This window comes from Clupea harengus, chromosome 9, assembly GCF_900700415.2.
Source record: "Clupea harengus chromosome 9, Ch_v2.0.2, whole genome shotgun sequence".
NCBI classification, from domain to species: domain Eukaryota; kingdom Metazoa; phylum Chordata; class Actinopteri; order Clupeiformes; family Clupeidae; genus Clupea; species Clupea harengus.
The window spans coordinates 9,333,354-9,356,458 of record NC_045160.1 but is presented as its reverse complement, the minus strand read 5'-3'; the positions used below and the strand labels follow the sequence as shown (position 1 = coordinate 9,356,458).

Here is a 23,105-nt window from a genome sequence, read left to right as displayed (position 1 = left end):
AACATTGAAGGTCACATATTGTTATGAACATTGTTGTATGTCTGAAGTAGCTTATTTCCTAACATTTCTCACCTACACAACAAAACCACAAAATATGCTCAACCCACTTGCTGTGGTATTGACAAGTAATGTGTGTCTTTAGGCAATTTAGACATCAGTGTAATGATTCTAAATAAAACTGGAAGAAAAAGGAGAACCTTTAGACATGCATTTCATTATGCTCAATAACGGCACACTAACACATCTTTAGACATGCATTTCATTATGGATGGATGGATGGATGGATGGATGGATGAATTTATTGTCATTGCACAGAGTACAACGAAATGCAAAGAGAGGATGAAAGATTACAGCATAACATGAGGGGAGAGAGGAGAGAAAAAAAGACAACCCCCAGACTATGCTCCTAGAGGACTACAGTGTGGGAGCATAAAAAAAACACCTCAGCACATACATTTTAAACATGACTTGCAATGGGGAGGGGGGGGGGGGGTGGAAGTAAGCCAAAGACTGGGTGATCTAAGCCCAGCCAGTGGGGGGAAGAAGGTAAGCCAGCACAGACAAGCAGCCAGCTGGCCCAGCAGCCCGTTGAGGCGCCAGTCACAGACCCTGTCCTGTCATACTGGGGGGTACGAAGCAGACGAGGCGAAGGCGTGGGATGGGGGGTGGGGGGAGTGGATGCATATCTGTGTGTAGTATGTACGTGTATATGTATGCAAAGTTCATGTATGTATGTAAAGTTCATGCAAAGTTCGTGTATGAGTAGGCCTGGGTTGTTCCTTCCCCCAGGCCACAATCGGACAGATTCTCAGTTCGCAAGATTGTCGTTGCCATGGAGACAGCCTTGAAAGGGTCCTGGACAGAGACAACAATCCAAAGGTGTCTGTGGAAAGGGGGAAGGGAATGAGAGAGAGTCTCACTGCAGCAATCTTCAGGGGAGTTGTTTTCCAGCAACGGCCTTAGCCAAGGCCCGTTCCAGTTGAGGGAGCCGAAAGCAGATAAGATTGGGATTGTTTGGTCTTGCAAGTAGCTGCATTCAATTTGCGCCGCTACTCTTGAGACCTTTTATCCCATTTTAGTAACAGGTCTTCAATTCGATCCAATTTCATTTGCATAGCCGTGAACATCTCCTTGTTGTTATCAATCTGATCAATCTGGCGGTTTGAAGCCACAGTCTGAGTGCCCACAACTCTACCCAGCGCATCAATCATTTCGGGCAGCCTTAGGGGGCTAATGACAGCTGTCGCCGTTTCCTTAATTTTCCGATAAATCAGGGTAGCGCCTAATCCAAACAGCAGAAATCCTGTAATCATAGTTCCGAATAGGTAGATGTCTTCAACGTCCTCCACGGAAAGGGCTGCTAGGCACACAACACGCCACTGCTCCCACATGTAGCCAGCTGCGAACGTCCCGGGAGGACAGACAGGTTCCCCCGAACCCGAGCTTCTCGTTGAGAAGATGGTGTCAATTTGCATTGAGAAACCAAGTGATCAAATCCATGGTTTTTAGTTCGAAGAGCGATGCGGAGAGAGTCTCTCAAGTATAGCAATATGCTCAATAACGGCACACTAACACATCTTTAGACATGCATTTCATTATGCTCAATGACGGCACACTAACACATCTTTAGACATGCATTTCATTATGCTCAATGAGGGCACACTAACACATCTTTAGACATGCATTTCATTATGCTCAATAACGACACACTAACACATCTTTAGACATGCATTTCATTATGCTCAATAACGGCACACTAACACATCTTTAGACATGCATTTCATTATGCTCGATGATGGCACACTAACACATCTTTAGACATGCATTTCATTATGCTCGATGATGGCACACTAACACATCTTTAGACATGCATTTCATTATGCTCAATGAGGGTACACACACATCTTTAGACAACACCTGATCATGTAACCTGCAATAGTACCACAACCACTTGGATGCCTCTGACAATTTTTCTTTCCTCCCATGTATGATGCTAAAATGCATGTAATATGTAATAATCCTGTGAACTTTGACCTTCATCATGTGATGCATCATGTGATGCAACTCTGATGTGCCGTGTATTACATGCATCATTTCACATGTCACTGTCATGACCACGCTTACATCACACAACATGACAGTTGTTCTTGATTGCTAACGAACTATAACTGGTTCCCTCAGCAAGAAAACCTATAAACATCGAAGCTATCTCTCCGTGAGAATGAAATGTGCTTGGAGGTATTTTTCTTTGGCTTCTCTGTTTTTGTCCTCCACTTTGTAGACACTCCACTTTTTCTCTAAAAATGAAAAACAATTGAAAATATATAATTTTGAATGCAGTTTTCATCTAACTATAGAAGTTAATTGTTGTTTCAAACTTCTCTTATTTGTAATGTGTTGGTAGAGTTGTATCACATTGTAGTCTGTTAAGTACATAGTTGAAAACATTAAAAAAATCTAAAAATGTGAACAATAAATCTTTGCTTTGTGTCATTTCCACTAAGGCAGTTAACTAGATTTGTCAATAGCAACATGTATTAAGTTGTTTGTTCTTGTTTTTTCTCTCTAGGATTACTTGGGGTGTATTCATGGTAGAACTCACTTGCCCCTTAAGTCAGATGAGGTCAGCACACTTTTTTGCAACATCGAGGACATCTATGAGTTCAGCAGGTAGGTGTTTGCAACCATTTGTGTTTTGTCTCTACTTTTCTCATGCCTGGAATTGCCGCACTCTGTCCATTAACACAAACTTTTATTACATGGCCATATGGCCCTCCTATAACAATCATAGTACTCTTACATATTCCTGAAGATCAACTGTCTACTCATCAGTATTTTCCTCTTGCAGAGAACTGCTGGACGACTTGGAGCACAGTGCAAGTGCTGCTGCCATTGCAGAATGCTTTGTGCGGAGGGTAGGTCCATCATTTTGTCCGGTCCACTTTTGGAGATTTGTGTGGAATCATGTCAGATTTGGCTTTTCTTCTCTGCTTTTTTGGGTTGTTCCAATGCAAACAATAGAAATCAACATGTGAATACCAAAGCATTTGTAATTGCAACAATTTTCTCTGAGAATTGGTACATTATCTGACAGAACTGCAGGGGTGCCAATATTTTTGTCCATGACTGTATAACCTAAATAAAGTTCTGATGTAATTCAAATGTGGTGATACCATCAATCAGAAACAAACAGAAAACTACAGTTAAACCGTTACCGTTACAAAGTAGTTACTTAGTTGCTAATGTTAGTCATTACTCATTAGCTCAACATCATATTATTAATCAATATTCATTAATAGTGCTGTTTCCATCTGGATATCAGCATTCAAACATTTTAGTCATACACAGGAAAATATGTGTAAATTCCTTGTGCTATTGGTTGGGACCCTCCCACAGCAGCCAATCCTCGCACTGTCACATGCAAGAAGTCATACTCAAGTATTAGGACAGAACAGGGTGCACTACAACTATGAAACAATACTCAACAACAACAAAGACGCCATCATAATCATTTCACTTGGGTTGTCAAGTGGACACCTTCCTTCGTCAGTGTTTTGTTGAGTTAGGCCCATTCACAACTAGCCTGGCTGCCAGCCGAACTTAGCCTCGCCCACAACATTTGAGGTCGGGAAGTTCGGTCTGGCATTGCTCCGTTGGGGAGAAACTATGCCCGAACAAAAAGCTGTTCGTACCAATCAAATTGTCAGGGCGGGCTTTATACGATGATGGACAGATAATAATGATAATAATAAAACTTTATTTATATAGCACCTTTCATGCAAAAGAATGCAGCTCAAAGTGCTTTACAGCAAATACATAATATGCACAAAGAAATTACATGCACATAAAAATAGACATCAAAGATACATAACTCAGATATAGTGCAAAAAAAATTAAATTGTAATTATAATTATAGAGATATATTTAATCTAACCCCTTAATATCACCAGTAGAGATTTAAATTAAATTAAATTAAATTAAATTAAAAGTATTTATATATATATATAGTGCGAAGTGGTAGCTAATTAAAGGCTAATGTGAAGAGGTACGTTTTTAGTTTTCTTTTAAAGATGTTAAGCGAGCTGGCTTCCCTGATGTCTATAGGCAGTATGTTCCATAGCACTGGGGCGTAATTGACAAATGCTGCGTCCCCGATTTTCTTACGGCTTTTGCTGGGAACCTCCAATAAACCAGCATTCGATGATCGCAGTGTTCTTGAGGGCAAGTATTTGACTAGGGAGTTTGCAATGTAACTTGGTCCTAGCCCATTAAGGGCTTTGTATATTAGGAGAAGGACCTTAAAGTCAATTCTAAAAGTTACTGGAAGCCAGTGCAGAGCAGCTAAAACTGGACTAATGTGCTCTCTCCTCTTGGTTCTGGTTAATAGCTGAGCTGCAGAGTTTTGAATGAGCTGAAGTCTCTCAGTTGTTTTTTTGGGAGGCCAGTAAGGATTGCATTACAATAATCAAGACGGCTTGAAATAAAGGCATGAATCAGTTTTTCAGCATCTTCTTGATTTATAAATGGCAGGACTTTAGCTATGTTTTTAAGGTGGAAAAATGATGTTTTCGTCACCTTGTTAATGTGAGACTTGAAGCTTAAATCTGAATCTAAAATAACACCAAGACTTTTAACCGATTTAATCAAGGGAGTTAATTTCCCCAAATTATTAAACAGCATTTCTCTTTTTGTTTTAGGGCCGACTAGTAGGATCTCAGTTTTGTCCTCGTTTAACTTTAAGAAATTATTGCTCATCCACTTATTTATCGCCAAAAGACAGGTAGTAATGGAGTTTATTGCTGCAGCATCATTTGGCTCAGCAGAGATGTACAGTTGCGTGTCATCAGCATAACTATGGAAACATACATTGTGTTCTCTAATGATGTCCCCAAGTGGCAGCATGTACAGTGAGAATAATAATGGACCAAGGCAGCTCCCTTGTGCAACCCCAAAGCAGATATCATGTTTCTTAGACACATGATCTCCAAGCCTGATATAAAACTTTCTCCCTTTGATGTATGTTCTGAACCAGTCAGAATACAGAGTCAGAAAGCCCAACTAACTTTTCAAGACGATGAATTAGGATGTCATGATCAATAGTACCAAATGCTGCACTTAGGTCTAAGAGGACCAGGATTGAGACCTTATTTGCATCCAAATTTAGTCTGAGGTCGCTGATTACTTTAGTAAGAGCAGTTTCAGTGCTGTGGCATGTTCTAAAGCCTGATTGAAATTTCTCCAGGATATTGTTTTCTTTGAGAAAGGAGTTTATTTGCACTGAAACTATCTTTTCAAGTACTTTACTAATGAATGGAAGATTGGAAATCGGCCTATAGTTGATCAGTGCATTACCATCTAGGTTGGTTTCTTTTAGTAAGGGTTTTACAACAGCTGTTTTGAAGGCATCTGGGAAGATGCCAGTTTGAAGAGATGTATTTATAATCTTCAGGACATGACTTGAAACACTGTCAAACACCCGCTTAAAAAATGCTGTAGGTACAGGATCAATACATGAGGTGGAGGAATTGCACTCAGTGACAGTCTTACAAAGATCCACCAATGTGATGCAGGTGATCAATTAACAATTTGGTAACTCCAAAATTAATTTTCAATACAAAGCTGCAGTACTTAGACAACATGGCACCCCAAGTCATTCCCTAACTATTTATTCAAGACTTTCCCAAAATTCTCCACTTCTGAAATAGCAGCTTCACACACAAAGGCCATCTTTGGCAAAAGCCCAAAATACAAGCACCACAATTTCAGTTTACCAAGTAAGAAGGTCTTATCATATTATTATTCTCTATTAATAATCACCTCACCATCAATATAAAACCTCTCTTCCACCAGTGTTCCCTTACTGAGAGAAATACATCTTTATTTGCTTGGTTTCACTTTCACCCTTGGTCCTTTCAGACTGTCATTCAACTTGGCTAACAGCCGACGGGTACATGGAGGAGTTGTTGTCAGCGTTGTCATGTCATCCATATAAGCTCGGATGGGAGGTATCCTGGTGCAGCCTGGCAGCCTTTCACCACCAACAACCCATTTAGCCTTACAGTATATTTACCTCCATTGGCATGTTGAAAGCAAATGGTGAAATGATACAACCAGCCCTAATGCCAGTCTCCAAATGCTGTCAGGATGTGGTGTAGTTACTTGTGTTAAAACACAACTGAATATCCTCAAAAATACCCTGACTAACGCTGAAATCCTGCCTGCTGCCATCACCATGAGCTTCCATAGATATTTCAGAAGTTTAATACTTGGATTTTGCCTCCATGGAGATTTATTTTTTATTGGTGACTGTTTTAATTTTTACAGGAGCAATGTCATCCATCAAATGTATTATGCTAATATTTCAAATTTAAATAATTTAGCCAAAAATCATACAGTTAACTTGGAGTCCTTGAAAGTGCATGCTTAAAACAGTAATATGTATTTACTTGGTCTAAGATTAGCAAGCTAACTACCTAAAAACAATAAAAACAACTTACAAGCACCACCAAAAAACCTTGTTAACATTTGAACTGACGTCTTTTGTACGTAGTACGAAGCTTGAACGACTGGTATGTTTTTCTCTTCCTCATATGACCAAAATTAATTTGAATATGATACTAAAAGTAGTTGCTTTTAAAAACATACATACAATTGTTGCAAGGTGTTGCTTTAAAGAGAGCACCAATGTGTTCATTCATGACTTGTCTTTTTTTAGGTTGAATTTAGAATTCAGGACATACATTTCATTCACGGTCCTTACTCACCTTGTTTTGGTTGAACCTGAAATAATATTTCTAAAATTTCCTAATATGTTTTGAGTTTTAGCACGGTTTATAAACCCTTAGGGATTATTCACTTTGCTCCGGATATGGAATATTAGTGGTGTTTGATGGGTTTATACGCTGTTTACTGGGCCTAATTTTTGTATCAACTTGCTTAAAGGAGCTATAGTCATTTTATTAAAATTGTATTAATATCTAAAAATAGAATACAATTACATATTTCTTATGTAATCTACTGAACGCAAGGGTACCTGAACTTGATTGCTATTCCTGTACATCATATTCCTGTACACACCAGTAATGTTGTTGTTGTTGTTTACTTTCTTTAAGAGTGAAGCCTTCGATATTTATACCATCTACTGCATGAACTATCCCAAGTAAGTGTTATTATCCTCTTTGATTAACTATTTGCAACATTTTATTAAAACATTTAAAAAGGGACATTTCTTGATGACCATGAGCTGGCAACCTTATTAATGTCAGCAGTAAAGCTGTGGTGACACTAGGAATAATGATGAGAGGTTGGTTCAGATACATCTGTGGCCTTTTTCCATTTAACACTTGGGCCAGCCAAGGCTTTTCCTTGGGCTTAAGTACCATGAAATAAACAGTAGAAAAGCCTTGATCTTTTGTTGCCATTAGGAGTTGTTATATTGGGGACATTTGCAAACAAAGAACATTAACGCTATAAACTTCTAAACAGTCCTTAGCAATGGTTGCACAAGTACACGTAAAATAAATTAAAGTGACATTTAAACATGCCATTGTTGGAAGCAGTGTCCTTGATTCTTTTGCAAAGTTTTGATTTGTTTGAAAGTGGCTTTGCACACATACACATATTATTTGGCTTCTCTCCCAGTGCTGTGGCGGTTTTGAAGGACTGCATGAAGAATGTCAACCTGGTACAGTTCTTTCAGGAGCGGCAGTCCACTCTGAATCACTTCCTGCCCTTGGAGACGTATCTGTTGAAGCCTGTGCAAAGGATCCTCAAGTACCACCTCCTTCTGCAGGTGAGCTGAGATGTGTTGTGTTGGTGGAAGGGTAAGGTGACAATATATTTCATTTTCCATGTTAATTGTAATACATGTGTTTTCTATGTGCATCGTGTTTACTTGTTGACATTACATTCACAAGAAATGAGATGACCCAATGATTGATTCAGGCTTCTACTCCCCTGGTTGGTTCTGCTGGGGTTCTGGGGTTCTGGGGTTCATCAACTGCAACCAGTAAAGTTTGTTCCCTTTGTCTACAGTCAGAACAATTCTGTTCTATGAGGAATTTTGCACAACTGTTTCTACTGAACTTATAGTTTATTTTGTCGGCCATAGCCACGGCGTACACTCGTTCTTTTGCAACACAAAACCAACCCCAAATCTCCCACCAGAACCCCCAAAGGGGTGACACTCCAACATGGCCCAGGTAACAGAGCCTGTATTAAACATTACACACATTAACCTGCACAACACAACATTCATGAACTTAGACACACTACAGTACATGAGACCATTCTCCTGCATCACTACATCATATGTAGCCTATTGGGGAAAGGAGCGAAATTACTTCCCATTTCTATTTCAGAACTTTCTATTTTTCCGTTATTGGGCCAAACACGGCCAAGCTAGTGCGTGCTAAGGCCAGTTGTGTCCCCATTGTCACTTCCGGGGCATGATCATGCGTCTCTGGGCTTCCTCAGGGCATGATCGTGCGTCTCTGGGCTTCCTCAGGGCATGATCGTGCGTCTCTGGGCTTCCTCAGGGTATGAGCGTGCTTCTCTGGGCTTCCTCAGGGTATGAGCGTGCTTCTCTGGGCTTCCTCAGGACATGATCGTGCGTCTCTGGGCTTCCTCAGGGTATGATCGTGCTTCTCTGGGCTTCCTCAGGGCTTGAGCCAGGTGCTTTTTGTCCGATGATACCCTTGGGCTAAGCAGGGCTAACTCGTGCTTGAGGCATGTCAAGGTGAAAGGCGGGGTTAGTGGAGTCCCCCTCAGATTTTCTCTAAATATTTATCATTTACAAGTTACCTGTACTCCTCTTAATTCATTTCAATTAAATTAAATTAACAGTTGGTCAGTTATGGACTGTAATTCGTGCCAAAATTCGTTTGGGACATTTATAGAGTGTAATTTGTGTCAAAATGTACTTTTGCATGTAGTGTATACAACAAATAGATATTATATAATAATAATAATAATAATAATAATAATATATAATACTAGCCTTCTGTAAAATAGTAGTCTCTCTTCTCATTTTCATTGGCTTTGTTATTGTCTTGGCTGTGTGGTGATGTGTGATGGGGAGGGGTGTTAACAATTGCATGGATGAAGGCCATTAGTCGTCCCATTAATGCCTTTTAATACTACAATGACAGGGTTATAAATGTTAGATAGACATTTATTTGTTCATATGAATGGAGTGCTTAAGAGCTTTAATGCTTATAGCATACCCAAGACTTTAGAGAGTTATCTCAAGTGACCAAAACAGTTCGTCATTGTGGTTCAGTATATGTTTTCAGTATGTTTCACAAGTGATTATTTCATACATATTTCATTATTTCATACAATTACATGCATACTTCTTACGTATTATTGTACCTAAGCGTCTACAGAATTCAAACAAATAAATGTGACTTCGGAACCACTGTTTAAAGTTGTTTATATTTTCATAAATATCACAGCATGTCAGAACCACAAAAGTGCCTGAATTTAGCCTTGGTCTCCTGGGGTTACAAGGCCACCATCTTGTTTGCTGCGGTGAATAATTACTTTTGCCACAAGTGATCTGTTTTGCCAGTTGAAAGATGATATCATCTTATGTATCCCTTTAATGAATGATTCACGGAAAACAAAAGGTAGACAAAGAGACAAACATTCATTTTGATAGTCTGTATTCTTTCCATAAGAGACAGAGGTAAACTATTCCATCTGTTGAGATCAGCCTGGACTTGATTGATGAGTTTTGTTAAGTTGTTTTCCTTGTGTGATGTGACATGTTGACTCCAAAGTACCGACTACTACTAGTCCTCTGAGACATGAGTGTTAACTTAACTGTGCCTCGATAGAAGGGATCAAAGACTACTACTAGTCCTCTGAGACCATGAGTGTCATCTTTACTGTGCCTCAATAGAAGGGATCAAAGACTACTACTAGTCCTCTGAGACATGAGTGTCATCTTAACTGGGCCTCAATGGAAGGGATCAAAGGAAAGGAATGTTTGAAATTTGATAACCAAGTAATGATGTGTTGCAGGCCTTGGATGGAGTCATATTAGGTGCGCCAGCCTAAAGAGATGAGCTTGGACAGATGCTTTATGTGGACTTATGTGGACTTTATGTAGGGCTTTGAATGTAAAGGCCGAAATATGCTTCTACGACTGCGTTACTGTGTGGCCAAAAAAAATGCCGGACCAAACTCCGTAGATGGTCGTATTTGTACATAAAAGTTGTTTGTTTGACTTTTTGCTTAGATTTTTTTAAAGTTACCGAGAAATAGACACTGTGCAATGTAAAAACCCTGTTTTTGAAACTGAAAAATATGTCTGAGGGGATTTGCGAGGTGTCTGAGCCAGATATCTAATGTTAGCATCATAGAAATATTTGTCAATGGTTAGCATGCTACTACCCACAAGGTAAACGGCGATGGGTTGGACCAATCACAGCCCTGCGGTCGTCGTGCGGCTTGCAAAATTTGGGAGGTGCACGTAAGCCGCGGACAGGTGCAAGGGGCTTTTGCGTGTCTGCGCAAAAAGGCCGACCATAAATCAGGCTTAAGGAGTAGTATACTGAATAGTATTGGGTAGGACACAGTAAGCTAATGAGCCTGATTGTCACGGGTTGAACTGCTTTTGACCAAAAGACTCTGTTGTCACTGGTTGTTATGTTAACCCAAACCTCTTGTTATCTAGCTCACTGTCCTGGATTATTTGCAATGGAACAAAATAATTGAGCAGGACTTCTGTGCTCTGCTGAGTGAGGGCACGGCATTGTTCTGGATGTTTCACAGATGCAAAAGGCGTTGTGAGAAACATTGTTTATGTGTGCAATTTAGGAATAACACCAAGGCTACTGACCTGTGTGCAGCAGGGGATATGGCTGAGGATGAGGGTGTTTATCTTCTAAATGAGATTACATCTGCAACTTTTGTTTTTATTTTTATTCATTTTAATTTTATTTATTTTATTTTCTTATTGCATTATTCGCTAGGAATAATGTTTTTTAAGAGTTGCATTATTGTATTGTCTTTGCATGATTTAGAAGAGACAAAAGCATCTAGGAACTAACTAACCTAACTAATAGAACATTGGGTACTCACATAGATTGACTATATGTCAACTAATTAAATAAATGAATGAGCTTCTAATAGAAACATCTCTTCTTTCATGTTGTGGATCTCCCTTTAATGAGTTGATGTGGTTCATGGTATTCCCTGTGGCAGGAACTGTCAAAACACTTTGACAAAAGTGACCCAGGATATGAGGTGGTGGAGGATGCCATCATCACCATGACGGAGGTTGCCTGGTACATCAATGACATGAAGAGAAAGCAAGAACACGCAGTACGGCTTCAGGTGGGACACATTTATTAGAAGCCCAGATCAGTTGTTGCAGAATACCATTATAACACAAGTTATACACAAAACTAAAATATTTATTGATTCAACAAAAAATAACATTAATAAATGCATGCACAAAGACATTAATACATAGATAAGATACAACAATCATCATTAACATAACATAAAAATACAACATTTCTTAAAACCTTATTTACCAGTCTGATTACCTAAGGTCCAGAGAGGAATACTGTTGTGTAGTTGGTTAGTCTCTGCAACATATTATGCTGTCTGTAATCATGATGGTGTATTCTAGCTCATTGCTGTCTGTAATCATGATGGTGTATTCTAGCTCATTGCTGTACTGTGCTTAGATTCCCTCTACCCCTAATAATTGTATTCACAAACCTGGTGAAAATGTAAGAAAGACATGTCGAAACAGCATGATGTTGCAGAACATAGCTGAAAGCTGAAACATTGTTACCTTGGGGGAGTAGAGCTATGACATCCATGTATGTTGCCTTTGTAGGAGATTGAGAGTCTGCTGCTAAATTGGATGGGGCCTGATCTCCATGGTTTTGGGGATCTGCTTCTGGAGGGGTTGTTTCGTGTGCAGCGAGTCAAGAAGGAGAGGGCGTTCTTCCTCTTCGACAAGATGCTTCTAATCACCAAGAAGAAGCTTGGCCATTTTATCTACAGCACCCATATTTTTGTAAGTTCATTCCTAAAATGACACTGATTATCTGAATGGCTGTTCCACAGCATTACCAATGGTACATGCACACAAAGGTGGGTTTTTCACGATTGCTAAGACACATTTCTTGAAATAACTCACAATTTTCTCAATACTCAAAATTCGCCCTTGGGCAACACACACAAGCAGTCAAATAAAGAATGTGTGTGTGTGTGTGTAGTTTTGAGAATATGGCAAATTGTTTGAGAAAATGTGTCTTCAAATCGAACCGATTAACATAGAAACGTCGCTCAGACTTTGTCATGTAGGTCTTGTAAAGGACACTTCAGCTATGTATTTATTGTACTTTAATCTTTATACTTTATTAAAGAAAAACTAATACAATTTCTCCCATTGACTTACATTGGGCCATTGTGAAATCATAATAGGGTAATTTAACTGGCCTGCACCTGTGCTTCACTGATGCCTGCACCAAGGTTCCTCTTCTCTCTGTCCCTCTCCATTCAAATGTATAACTAGGAATACTCCTTTTTTTCTCTCCATCTCTCCATCTTTCTATCTGTCCCTCTCAGTCTGCTCTCTTTCACACTCCATCTCTCTGCCTCAGCTTTCTCAGACTTTACAGTCCTCTATCCTCCCCTCCATCTTATTTCCTTTTTTCTTCCATGCCATGTCTATATATTTCACTCTATCCATCGATCATTCTAACATCTCCTTCCTCCCCTCTGTCCATTCACTTTCCTACTTTCACTCATTCTCTCTCTCTGTAGAACCTCCATCCACTTGTTTTTTCTATCCCTCTCCAACTCCTCTTTCTCACATTCCATCTCTCTGCTTCAGTTGTGTTGTGTGAATATGAATCCTTAGTGTTTCCTGTCTCTCTCGTCATTTTGAAGTCTTCTCTTCTGTTTTCCACCCTCACCTCCTCCATCTAGTGCTGCAACCTTCTACTTATGGAGAACATGAAGGACCCCCTATGCTTCAAGATTTCAGATCAGACAATACCCAAACAGCAGCATATCATTCAGGTAATAATGAAACACTTTAAGGTAACACGCTTATAAGGTAACACTTACAACTGTCATGAACATGAAGGGGTCTTTAGTAATGTTTATGACTGTTGTCATTCAACGTAATCCTGGACATTTTGTCATTTCTGATGTCAAATTGACATTGTTTGGGATGTCTTTGTTATGACAACTTAACATTAACCAAGACAACATAACCTGTAAATGTCTTTGTGACAACTTGATATTAGCCAAGACAATATAACCTGTAAATGTCTTTGTTATGACAAATGGTACCACTATAGTTGGGAAGAATGAATCATGACACCTTTATAAAATTATCTGACAGTGTAATAAAACTTGAATACATCTTTATGACAGGTCCAGATTTTACCGCTGTAGTTGAGGTCAAGGAAAGTAAGACACTCTTAGCAAAGCATTTGACAGTGTAATAACACTTCATGACATCTTCATGAGCAGTCCAAATAGTTGAGGTCTCAACTCAAATAATAAGAAGACTGTCTGACCACAGTCATTAGTTGATGGCTTGGCCTTTCAAATGCCAATAACAGTCAGTCAGTCAGTGGTCTGAGGGGGGCTTGGTACTGAAGCATGCCCCTCTTCCCCCCCATTAGTAGTTCAGGGAAGTAGGTGTTAATGTTAATGCTAGTGTTAATGTTAAATATGTGCTTTAGAACTACTTTTACTCTTATATCTCACAAATAGAGATCTGATCAATTCACTTCTACTCTTATATCTCACAAATAGAGATCTGATCATTTCTTTATCCTGAATTAGTACAATTCTCTAAAACAGTCTCACATGAAGAGTTTTTAAACATACTGTATGTTGTTGAAAAGAATTCAAGTTTAAGAGAATCTAAATGGCCCAGCAAAAAAAAACCTGATAGCAGAGACATATATACAGTATATGACATCTGCAAAAACATATTGTCACTGTCGCAGATAATTGGGGTAATCAAATTATACTGACATATAGTAAGTAGTAATAGCTGAACATTACCTCAAGAGGAACTGAAATTGTGCCATAGTGATGGGACTTGTAAAACAATGCTCTCAAACTCTGTGGCATGTGTTTAATTAATGTGGTTTTGTGAAGAGAGCTCATCTTCACAGACTTAACACTGGGTCTGTCTTTGGCAGAGCAGTCGGGAGAGACAAAAAGGGTGTTCAGAGGGCGTCGCAACCACTGTCTGCACTTTGGTGCGCTAAGTTCAACCACTGTCTGCACTTTGGTGCGCTAAGTTCAACCACTGTCTGCACTTTGGTGCGCTAAGTTCAACCACTGTCTGCACTTTGGTGCGTTAAGTTCAACCACTGTCTGCACTTTGGTGCGCTAAGTTCAACCACTGTCTGCACTTTGGTGCGCTAAGTTCAACCACTGTCTGCACTTTGGTGCGCTAAGTTCAACCACTGTCTGCACTTTGGTGCGCTAAGTTCTAACCATGTTTGTGCATGATGTGATAGGCTAGTGCGAAGTGAACAGAACCGTGTGAGTTAATGTGCTCTGAAATTTCAATGACGATTACATACTGGAGCATGATAAACAAACATGAAGTAGGCTGGAGCATGATAAACGAATATGAAGTAGGCTGATGTGATAGGCTAGTGCGAAGTGAACAGAACCGTGTGAGTTAATGTGCTTTGAAGTTTCGATGACATAATTTCACCCTTTCTCTGTTTCTGTCATATCATTTCTCTCTTTCACTTTTTCCGTTGCTTAGATGTTGCTTCCGTTGCTAGGCCTAGGTGGATTTCAGTTATATTTGCCATTGAGAAGCACGGCAGTGAACCAATGCTTGGTCCAAATGATGAATGAGATAATCAATACACCTTCGTGTTTAAACTGCGTTGATGTGGTGTCTTCCTTGTACAGCACATTTTGTGAGCTGGAGCATGATAAACAAACATGAGGTAGGCTGGAGCATGATAAACAAACATGAGGTAGGCTGGAGCATGATAAACAAACATGAGGTAGGCTGGAGCATGATAAACGAACATGAGGTAGGCTGGAGCATGATAAACGAACATGAGGTAGGCTGGAGCATGATAAACAAACATGAGGTAGGCTGGAGCATGATAAACAAACATGAGGTAGGCTGACCTTTTAGGTAGCGTGTTTTCTGCAACTTCGTTGTTGCTTCATGTGAATGCCAAAGCCAAATGAAACAACCATAAAAGTTAGCCTACTGGAGACTTGCTTGTTTGCTCTGATTGTGAAAGACGTGCCCCTATTTTTAAAAGCACCCACTCAGATCTAAGGTTGAGGCTATACTAGGGTGACCAGACGTCCTCTTTTACCCAGACATGTCCTCTGTTCGAGACCTAAAAAGCGTCCGGGATTTTGCCTCATCGTATATTTTTCGTTTCTCTGGGTCTCTTTCACAAACTAGTTATTACGTCCTTACAAGTTTTGGAAAGGGTATCTCGCTTACATTCCACCTTCTTGCGCGAGCTCTGATTGTAGAGAGAACTGGCATTGGTCGACCGCCTTCCCAGTGTTGCCAGATATGATAATTATCCTCCAAATACGATCATTTTGAGCCTTTGATATGATACGCCATTTACAATCTGGCAACACTGAGCACCTTGCCGCCCCCACTAGTTGCATTGCTTACAATAGTACATGACATCTGCATGTGAAAAATATGTCAAAACTTCGTCGCGGCGGGGTGGGGTCATCTGCATATTAAAAAGATGTCCAAAAACTCTGTCGCGGGGGAGGGGGCGGGGTCCCGCGACGAAGTGTCCTCTTTTTCACAAACTCAAATCTGGTCACCCTAGGCTATACTCCACTCAATGTTGTGAAAGTAAGCAATAGCCTACCATTAAGGCTAGGATCACGGAATTAGGTTTTGGGATGGCTCACAAAAGAGTTTTTGAATGCAGAGTTGGGACGCTACTCCTACACGCCGGGAATATGCAACCTAGCTGAACTGGCAACCTAGATGAACTAGCTGTAAACGCTGTGAACTAGGAAAGTCTTTTTACTGTGAAACAGGCTGTAAGCACAAACAGATGAATTGCCTTGGAAATTTGAATCCAAGCTGAACTAGCTGTGAACGCTGTGAACTAGAAAACTCTTACACCATGAAACAGACTGTAAGCACAAACAGATGAATTGCCTTTGAAATTCGAAAACCTTTCAATGTTGCAGGCCAAGAACCAGGAAGAGAAGCGTCTCTGGCTGCACTATCTCAAGAGACTCATAGTAGAGAACCATCCAGCTTCCTTACCACAGAAGGTTAGTATGTTAGGACTTCTATAAATGAATCACTACCCTTTGGTGAGTAGTGATGGGATGTTCAAAGTAAACTCTTTTTAAATGAAGTGAGTTCCAGGTTTAATATTTATTTCACTTTTTCATCTTTAGCATCACAGCACATCAGAGTTAGTTCTCTTAACTTACTAACTACTATGAAATACTGTATTCTGTTATGCTTTTTCAAAATCAATATGCAATGCAATATGTATCTAGATTAGGGTGACCAGATTTCCCAGACCTAAAACCGGGACACTTTGCGCGCGACCGTAATGCTCGTGCACGCACACGCTTTTTATCCTGAACATGTGCCCAGGTCAGACATAGACATAGATTTTGCCAACAGCACACATAGGCCTACTGTTCACAACATAATGGGGTATCTCAGTTGTTATTCATGCATTTTCTATGTAGCCTACATATCTAAGAAAAAATATTAAAAGACATTGAGTGAGTTTTGTGTGGGACCAACTTTATTTTTCAGAATTAAAGCATTCTTTTGGAAAATGTACCCACTGAACTTGTGAAAAAGTTTGTGAAAAGGTATTTTTCATTGCATGGCAATAAACAAACTATTTTGAACTGCTGCCACAGGCTTGAACTAAAGTTATGGTGACACTTTACAGTAAGGGTACATGAATTATGAATTATTATTGTGCTTTACTTCATTCCTTTATATCTTATGAATCATCAGGAATTGACATGAGTTCATAGCCTCTCATTCATGACCTCATGCATGAACAACACATCAACATTAGGTGGGTACATTATTAGGCACAAGTTGTGTTCAAATCAGAATTTGCGCAGTGATGACCACATTGTTTTGCATAAAAAGAAATAATCATGATCATACTTATTAAAGCACAATTCATAATGATGTGCTGTACCTAATGCTTTAGTTGTGTTGTTCATTTATGAGGTCACGAATGACAAATGAACACGTCAATTCCTGATGATTCATGGGATATTAAGGAATGCAGTAATACATAAATCATTAATGACATAATGCATAATATTACATATACTACATCAATGAATTCATGCGTGAATTCATGATAATTGTATCCTGTACCATTAGCGTAAAGTGTTACCAGTGTTATTCCAACAACACACACACCCTATTGGAAACATTTATTCCGTATATTTGTTAGAGGAGGGAATTTGCTGAAGTATCATTTTATTGGCTAACGTCCCCTCCTCAGCAGCCCGCTTGAGCTCACCACTTCCAGCGCTAACATTGCTAAAATTGCTAAAATAGGTGGCTATGCTGCTAGCCCCTGCCTCATGTTTGGCTGTTTTCACATGATCTTTCACATCTGCGCTACCACCATGGCTTACAGAAAATTAGGTTTTGCAGTGTGTGCAGAACGCTGAATAATCATCGCCCTGGACTAGCTATGGATATAGCCTGACCATTAAAACGAGACAGATAGAAGAGGCTTTTGCAACAATGTTTACAAATATACATTGTAACGCTGGCTGCACAGATTATGCAGACACAGACCACTACGATTGACTGACACACACACACATTGTTCAAATCAACTGCTGGACGCTTTATTAGTCCTTCTACATGGGTTTAGTTAATGATCGGGCTATAATAAGTAGGGATGGGTATCGTTTGGGTTTTTTCCAATACCGGTGCTAAACCGATACTTTTAAAACGATACCGGTGCCTGAACTGATACTTTTTTTTTTTTTTATAAAGCACAAAGCGACGATTGACCACATTAAAGAAAGGCTTTTTTTATTCCCAAGGCAATTTTTTTTCTTCAAATTGAACAATATATTAACTGTTTAAAGTATATTATAAATAAAAAAACATACAAAACACTTGGCTTCAAACTACAGCTTTAAACTTTTTAACTTCAAACTATGAACATTATATTAACTGTAAACAACAGTTTATAGTATACTTAAATAAATATAAATAAATACAAAAAACAGCTTCAAACTTCTTTTGCAAAAATAAGAGCATATTTGCCTTTGGAGTCAAAAATGTATTATTTTGTTTGCATTTATTTCATGAAATTTCACCATTTTATGAGTTGTTTACCTATCTTTTCTATCTTGTTTATAGTTAATCTTGTTACTTGAACACACTGAGTACGAGAAAATGTGTACTGCCCCCTTAAGAGACTACCGTAGGTTAGCTGTCATCTCCGTTTATTTTTCAGTCTTCGGTTGCTGATCTGCCTTTTACTCTTGCCTTCTCTCCCCTCTTTTCACGCAATTGTTTTGTTGCATTTGCTGCACGTCGCGATGTTTGAATCTTTTTGTGCGAAATACAGCCACACTTTTGACCGTTTACCTTTCGGTATTTTCTCTGTTAAAAGGTTGATGGCTAGTTCTGTTTGTGCTTGCTCTGTGAAATGCTGCCTGCTCTTCACCGTCATAAGACTGTTGCTATGAAAACACCAATGAGCGTGAGCGACACAGGACAAAGTTTACATTGGGAGCTGGGGCAGTTTTACATGTGCCCCACGGAATCTGCCTAGCGACCGTGTTCAATTGGCGCAGGCACCGAAATCTGCGTTGCATTTCGGTCCGGGTAGGTACCGGTTGTATTGGAACCGGTTCCATATTGGTACCGGTTCTTGGTACCCAACCCTAATAATAAGACCACATCGGCGATGTAATCGCTGACAACCGGGACAATTTCATAGTGGTTGGTGTAAACCGGGACATTTTAGCGTCCCGACAGGTTTTTGTCGGGACTCGGGACACGCAACTCAAAATCGGGACTGTCCCGGTCAAACCGGGACGTCTGGTCACCCTAATCTAGATACATGGGTTACGATTCAGGGATGATACATTTGAATACAGCATTCTGAAGGGCTATATAATAAGTACATTATATTTACAGTATTTACTTGTGTGTGATGTTTATTTATTTATTTATTTATTTATTTATTAATTCATTCATGATTGTATTTATTTGCAGGCACGCCAGGTTCTTGGAAACCATTTCTATCAGTGTAAGTTTGAACAAGTCTTTAGACCAATCAGTGTTTCTATCAGTGTAAGTTTGAACAAGTCTTTAGACCAATCAGTGTTTCTATCAGTGTAAGTTTGAACAAGTCTTTATTTAGACCAATCAGTGTTTCTATCAGTGTAAGTTTGAACAAGTCTTTAGACCAATCAGTGTTTCTATCAGTGTAAGTTTGAACAAGTCTTTAGACCAATCAGTGTTTCTATCAGTGTAAGTTTGAACAAGTCTTTAGACCAATCAGTGTTTCTATCAGTGTAAGTTTGAACAAGTCTTTAGACCAATCAGTGTTTCTATCAGTGGAAGTTTGAACAAGTCTTTAGACCAATCAGTGTTTCTATCAGTGTAAGTTTGAACAAGTCTTTAGACCAATCAGTGTTTCTATCAGTGTAAGTTTGAACAAGTCTTTAGACCAATCAGTGTTTCTATCAGTGTAAGTTTGAACAAGTCTTTTGACCAATCAGTGTTTCTATCAGTGGAAGTTTGAACAAGTATTTAGACCAATCAGTGTTTCTAAGTGGAAGTTTGAACAAGTCTTTAGACCAATCGAATGCGTTGTCTACATTGCAGAACTTGTATCATATGCACTGCCGGAGCCTTCATACAGATGTATAAGGCATCTACAATTTCTCATCAGACACTTGACATGTGCTTCTCTTTAAATTGATCAGAAATACAGTGCAGATAATGTTAATGTTGTGAATGACTAGTTACAGCTGGAAATGGAATATCTACAGTAAAAGGTCCATATTTTGAATGGAATATCTGCTGTAAAAGGTCCATATTTTGAATGGAATATCTACAGTAAAAGGTCAATTTTCTGCCACTATCCCTCCTGTGTTTGCATGGCACATTATGTTAACTAATCCTAAACTATTATGTTTCAAAGGCTTTTGCATCATTAGAAAACCCTTTTTAATCATGTCTATGTGGCTAAAGACCGCTGTTGCTGTTCAAGGGAAGCAATAATAATGGCCTTCTTTGGCCTACTTCAGTATCAGGAGCATCAGCACTTGATTCAATTGATAAATGTTCAGACAGAAAGATGGTCAGACAGAAAGATGGTCAGACAGAAAGATTTTTCTTAAGAAATGCATCAGATTGCTATTGTTTCAGGGAATCAAGGAGTTGTCAACCAAACAACAGATATCTGAAGAAAGTTTTGCACCACATCGTTCACAGGAGAATGAAAACTGGCTTCAACCAGGATAGAAAGAGAAACTAGAGGCCCAGGTGCAGGAGGATAGAAAAACTCTGAATCTTTAATTTGAAAAACAGATGCTTCACAGGCAGTGGTGGCTGGTGATCAAAATGTTCAGTGAAGCAACTCTGTTCATCCCATCCCCCACCACTCGCACACCTCACCCCTCATTCTCCAAACTGAATTAGTACCTGAAAGTACAGAAAGTGGTAGATTTTCTTTTGATTTGTTGACTTGCTAAAACTGCTGAAAAGGCAAAGAAAACAAACAGCAAAGAAAATCTTTGGCTTTGTGAGGCCTTTTGTCCTTTATGCCATTTGATTCAGCCGACTTTACTGTGAACGACCTGGGGTGCTACAGTTTCCTTTAACACAAGGCCTTTCAGTGATGATGCCATCTGCCCCATCATATTACTGCCCAACCTAGAATCTGCATTCCTGCCTTTCTGGGAGAATTACATTTCATGTTTATGTATCATTCCTGCAAACGAGGATGATAGTCTATATGATACAACACTTATGAGTAACTGTGCTTAGCGTGATGTCTCCCAGTGAGATAATGATTTCTGACAGCTGCGTCAGTAACGTCAGTAACTTTATATCCAACACAGTCAGAAGGCTAAACTTCGACAAGCTACCATTTACCAGTCCATTTTAGAGGAACATTAGAGTCTGCTTACCTTCACACTCATTTCTTCTGTTGATCATTTATCCATTACAGTTTAAGTTGGCCGAATCATTCTTGCAAATGTGCCAAAGTTGGCTAACATTAAGAGCTAACTAGCAAGCATAATAAGAAGATTTAACACTAGCTATCTGGCAGGCTAGCAGATTTCTGGTTACAGTGCAAGCTGCTTATTATTATTACAGGGACTGCTTATTATTATTCTCAAGAATCGCTTAACACAGAAACTTCGATCAAACTTTGCTGCGTCAGTCTTGTAAATAAGAGGATGGCTGTGAAAGCTTCTGCTGTTCTCCGGCGAATTCATCAGAGGCCCAGGCTTGGTTCAAGTTAGCTTCTTCAGAATAACAGACTTGTGGAAGACGGCCACCGCGACACAACACGAGCATGCATAAGGCACGTCTGCTGGTAACGGGTCGGTCTTCTTTCTCCTTCTTTTCATACATTACAGAGATGTACAGTGCCCTCCACAATTATTGGCACCCCTAGTGAATATGAGCAAAACAGGCTATAAAAAAATATGTCTTTGCTGTTTATCCTCTTGGTCTTTCACTCAAAATATTCACAAAAATCTTACCTTTTCATTGAAGTAAAACTATTGAAAGAAAAAAAAACTGTTGACATTAAATAAATATTTTTCCCCAAAACATGTGTGCCACAATTATTGGCACCCCTTAATTTAATGTTTTGTGCAGCCTCCCTTTGCCAAGATAACAGCTCTGAGTCTTTTCCTATAATGCGTGATGAGGTTGGTGAACACATGGCACGGGATCTGAGACCATTCCTACATACAGTATCTCTCCAGATCCTTCAGATTCTGAGGTCAACGTTTGTAGACTCGGCTTCAGCTCATCCCACAGATTTTCTATGGGATTTAGGTAGGGGGACTGTGATGGCCATGGCAAAACCTGTATTCTGCGGTCGGTGAACCATTTTTATGTTGATTTTGAGGTGTGCTTCGGATCATTGACCTGCTGGAAGGTCCAACCACAGCCCATTTTAAGCTTACTGGAGGGGGCTGTTAGGTTTTCATTTAATATCTGCTGGTATTTGATGGAGTCCATGATACCATGTATCCTAACAAGATGTCCAGGGCCTTTGGAAGAAAAACAGCCCCACAACATCAAAGATCCGCCACCATACTTCACATTGGGTATGGGGGTCTTTTCTGTATGGCTATCTTTCTGTCTACGCCAAACCCACCTTTGATGTTTGTTGCCAAAAAGCTTTATTTTGGTCTCATCTGACCATATAACTCGCCCCATTGAAAGTCTGACTTACATTTGGCAAACTGTAGGCGCTTTAGTTTGTAGTTGATTGACAGCAGAGGCTTTTTTCTGGCAACCCTCCAAAACAACTTGTGGTGATGTAGGTGGCGTCTGATGGTAGTTTTGGAGACTTTCTGACCCCAAGACTCAACTCACCTCTACAATTCTCCAGCTGTGATCCTTAGAGATTATTTTGCCAGTCGAACCATCCTCCTCACGGTGCGTGGGGTCAATGTACACACACGTCCTCTTCCAGGCTGATTCTTAACATCTCCTGTCGCTTTAAACTTCTTAATTATTTCCATGATAGTGGAAATGGGTATTTTCAACTCTTTAGAGATTTTCTTGTGTCCATTTCTTGATTTGTGCAGCTCCACAACTTTCCGTCGCACATCGTCACTGTGTTCTTGGGTCTTTCCCATAGTGATGAATGACTAATGGAATTTGGCCTGTGTCACCTCATATTTGTACGCCAGTGGAACAGGAAGTCATGGTTGACCTCTTAAGAGTTCCTTATCAAACAGGTGAACTTAAAAATGTAAAACATGACTGGAAATATACTTCAGTTATATTTTAATTATAAGATTTTTCTAGGGGTGCCAATAATTGTGGCACACATGTTTTGGGGAAAAATATTTATTTAAGGTCAACA

At 39.5% G+C, this 23,105-nt stretch overlaps 1 protein-coding gene across 3 annotated transcripts in view; it reads left to right on the top strand.

Annotated features, from left to right (window-relative positions):
* Positions 1-23,105, top strand: part of plekhg2 (pleckstrin homology domain containing, family G (with RhoGef domain) member 2) — a 65,244-nt gene that overhangs the window by 27,014 nt on the left and 15,125 nt on the right. For all 3 annotated transcript variants that reach the window (XM_031573269.1, XM_031573268.2, XM_031573270.2), the window contains exons 4-12: positions 2,570-2,670; positions 2,849-2,915; positions 7,113-7,159; positions 7,642-7,792; positions 11,212-11,343; positions 11,858-12,040; positions 12,958-13,050; positions 16,207-16,293; positions 19,256-19,289. In XM_031573269.1, the coding sequence (XP_031429129.1) occupies positions 2,570-2,670; positions 2,849-2,915; positions 7,113-7,159; positions 7,642-7,792; positions 11,212-11,343; positions 11,858-12,040; positions 12,958-13,050; positions 16,207-16,293; positions 19,256-19,289 (895 nt within the window). The remainder of the gene's footprint in view (positions 1-2,569; positions 2,671-2,848; positions 2,916-7,112; positions 7,160-7,641; positions 7,793-11,211; positions 11,344-11,857; positions 12,041-12,957; positions 13,051-16,206; positions 16,294-19,255; positions 19,290-23,105) is intronic.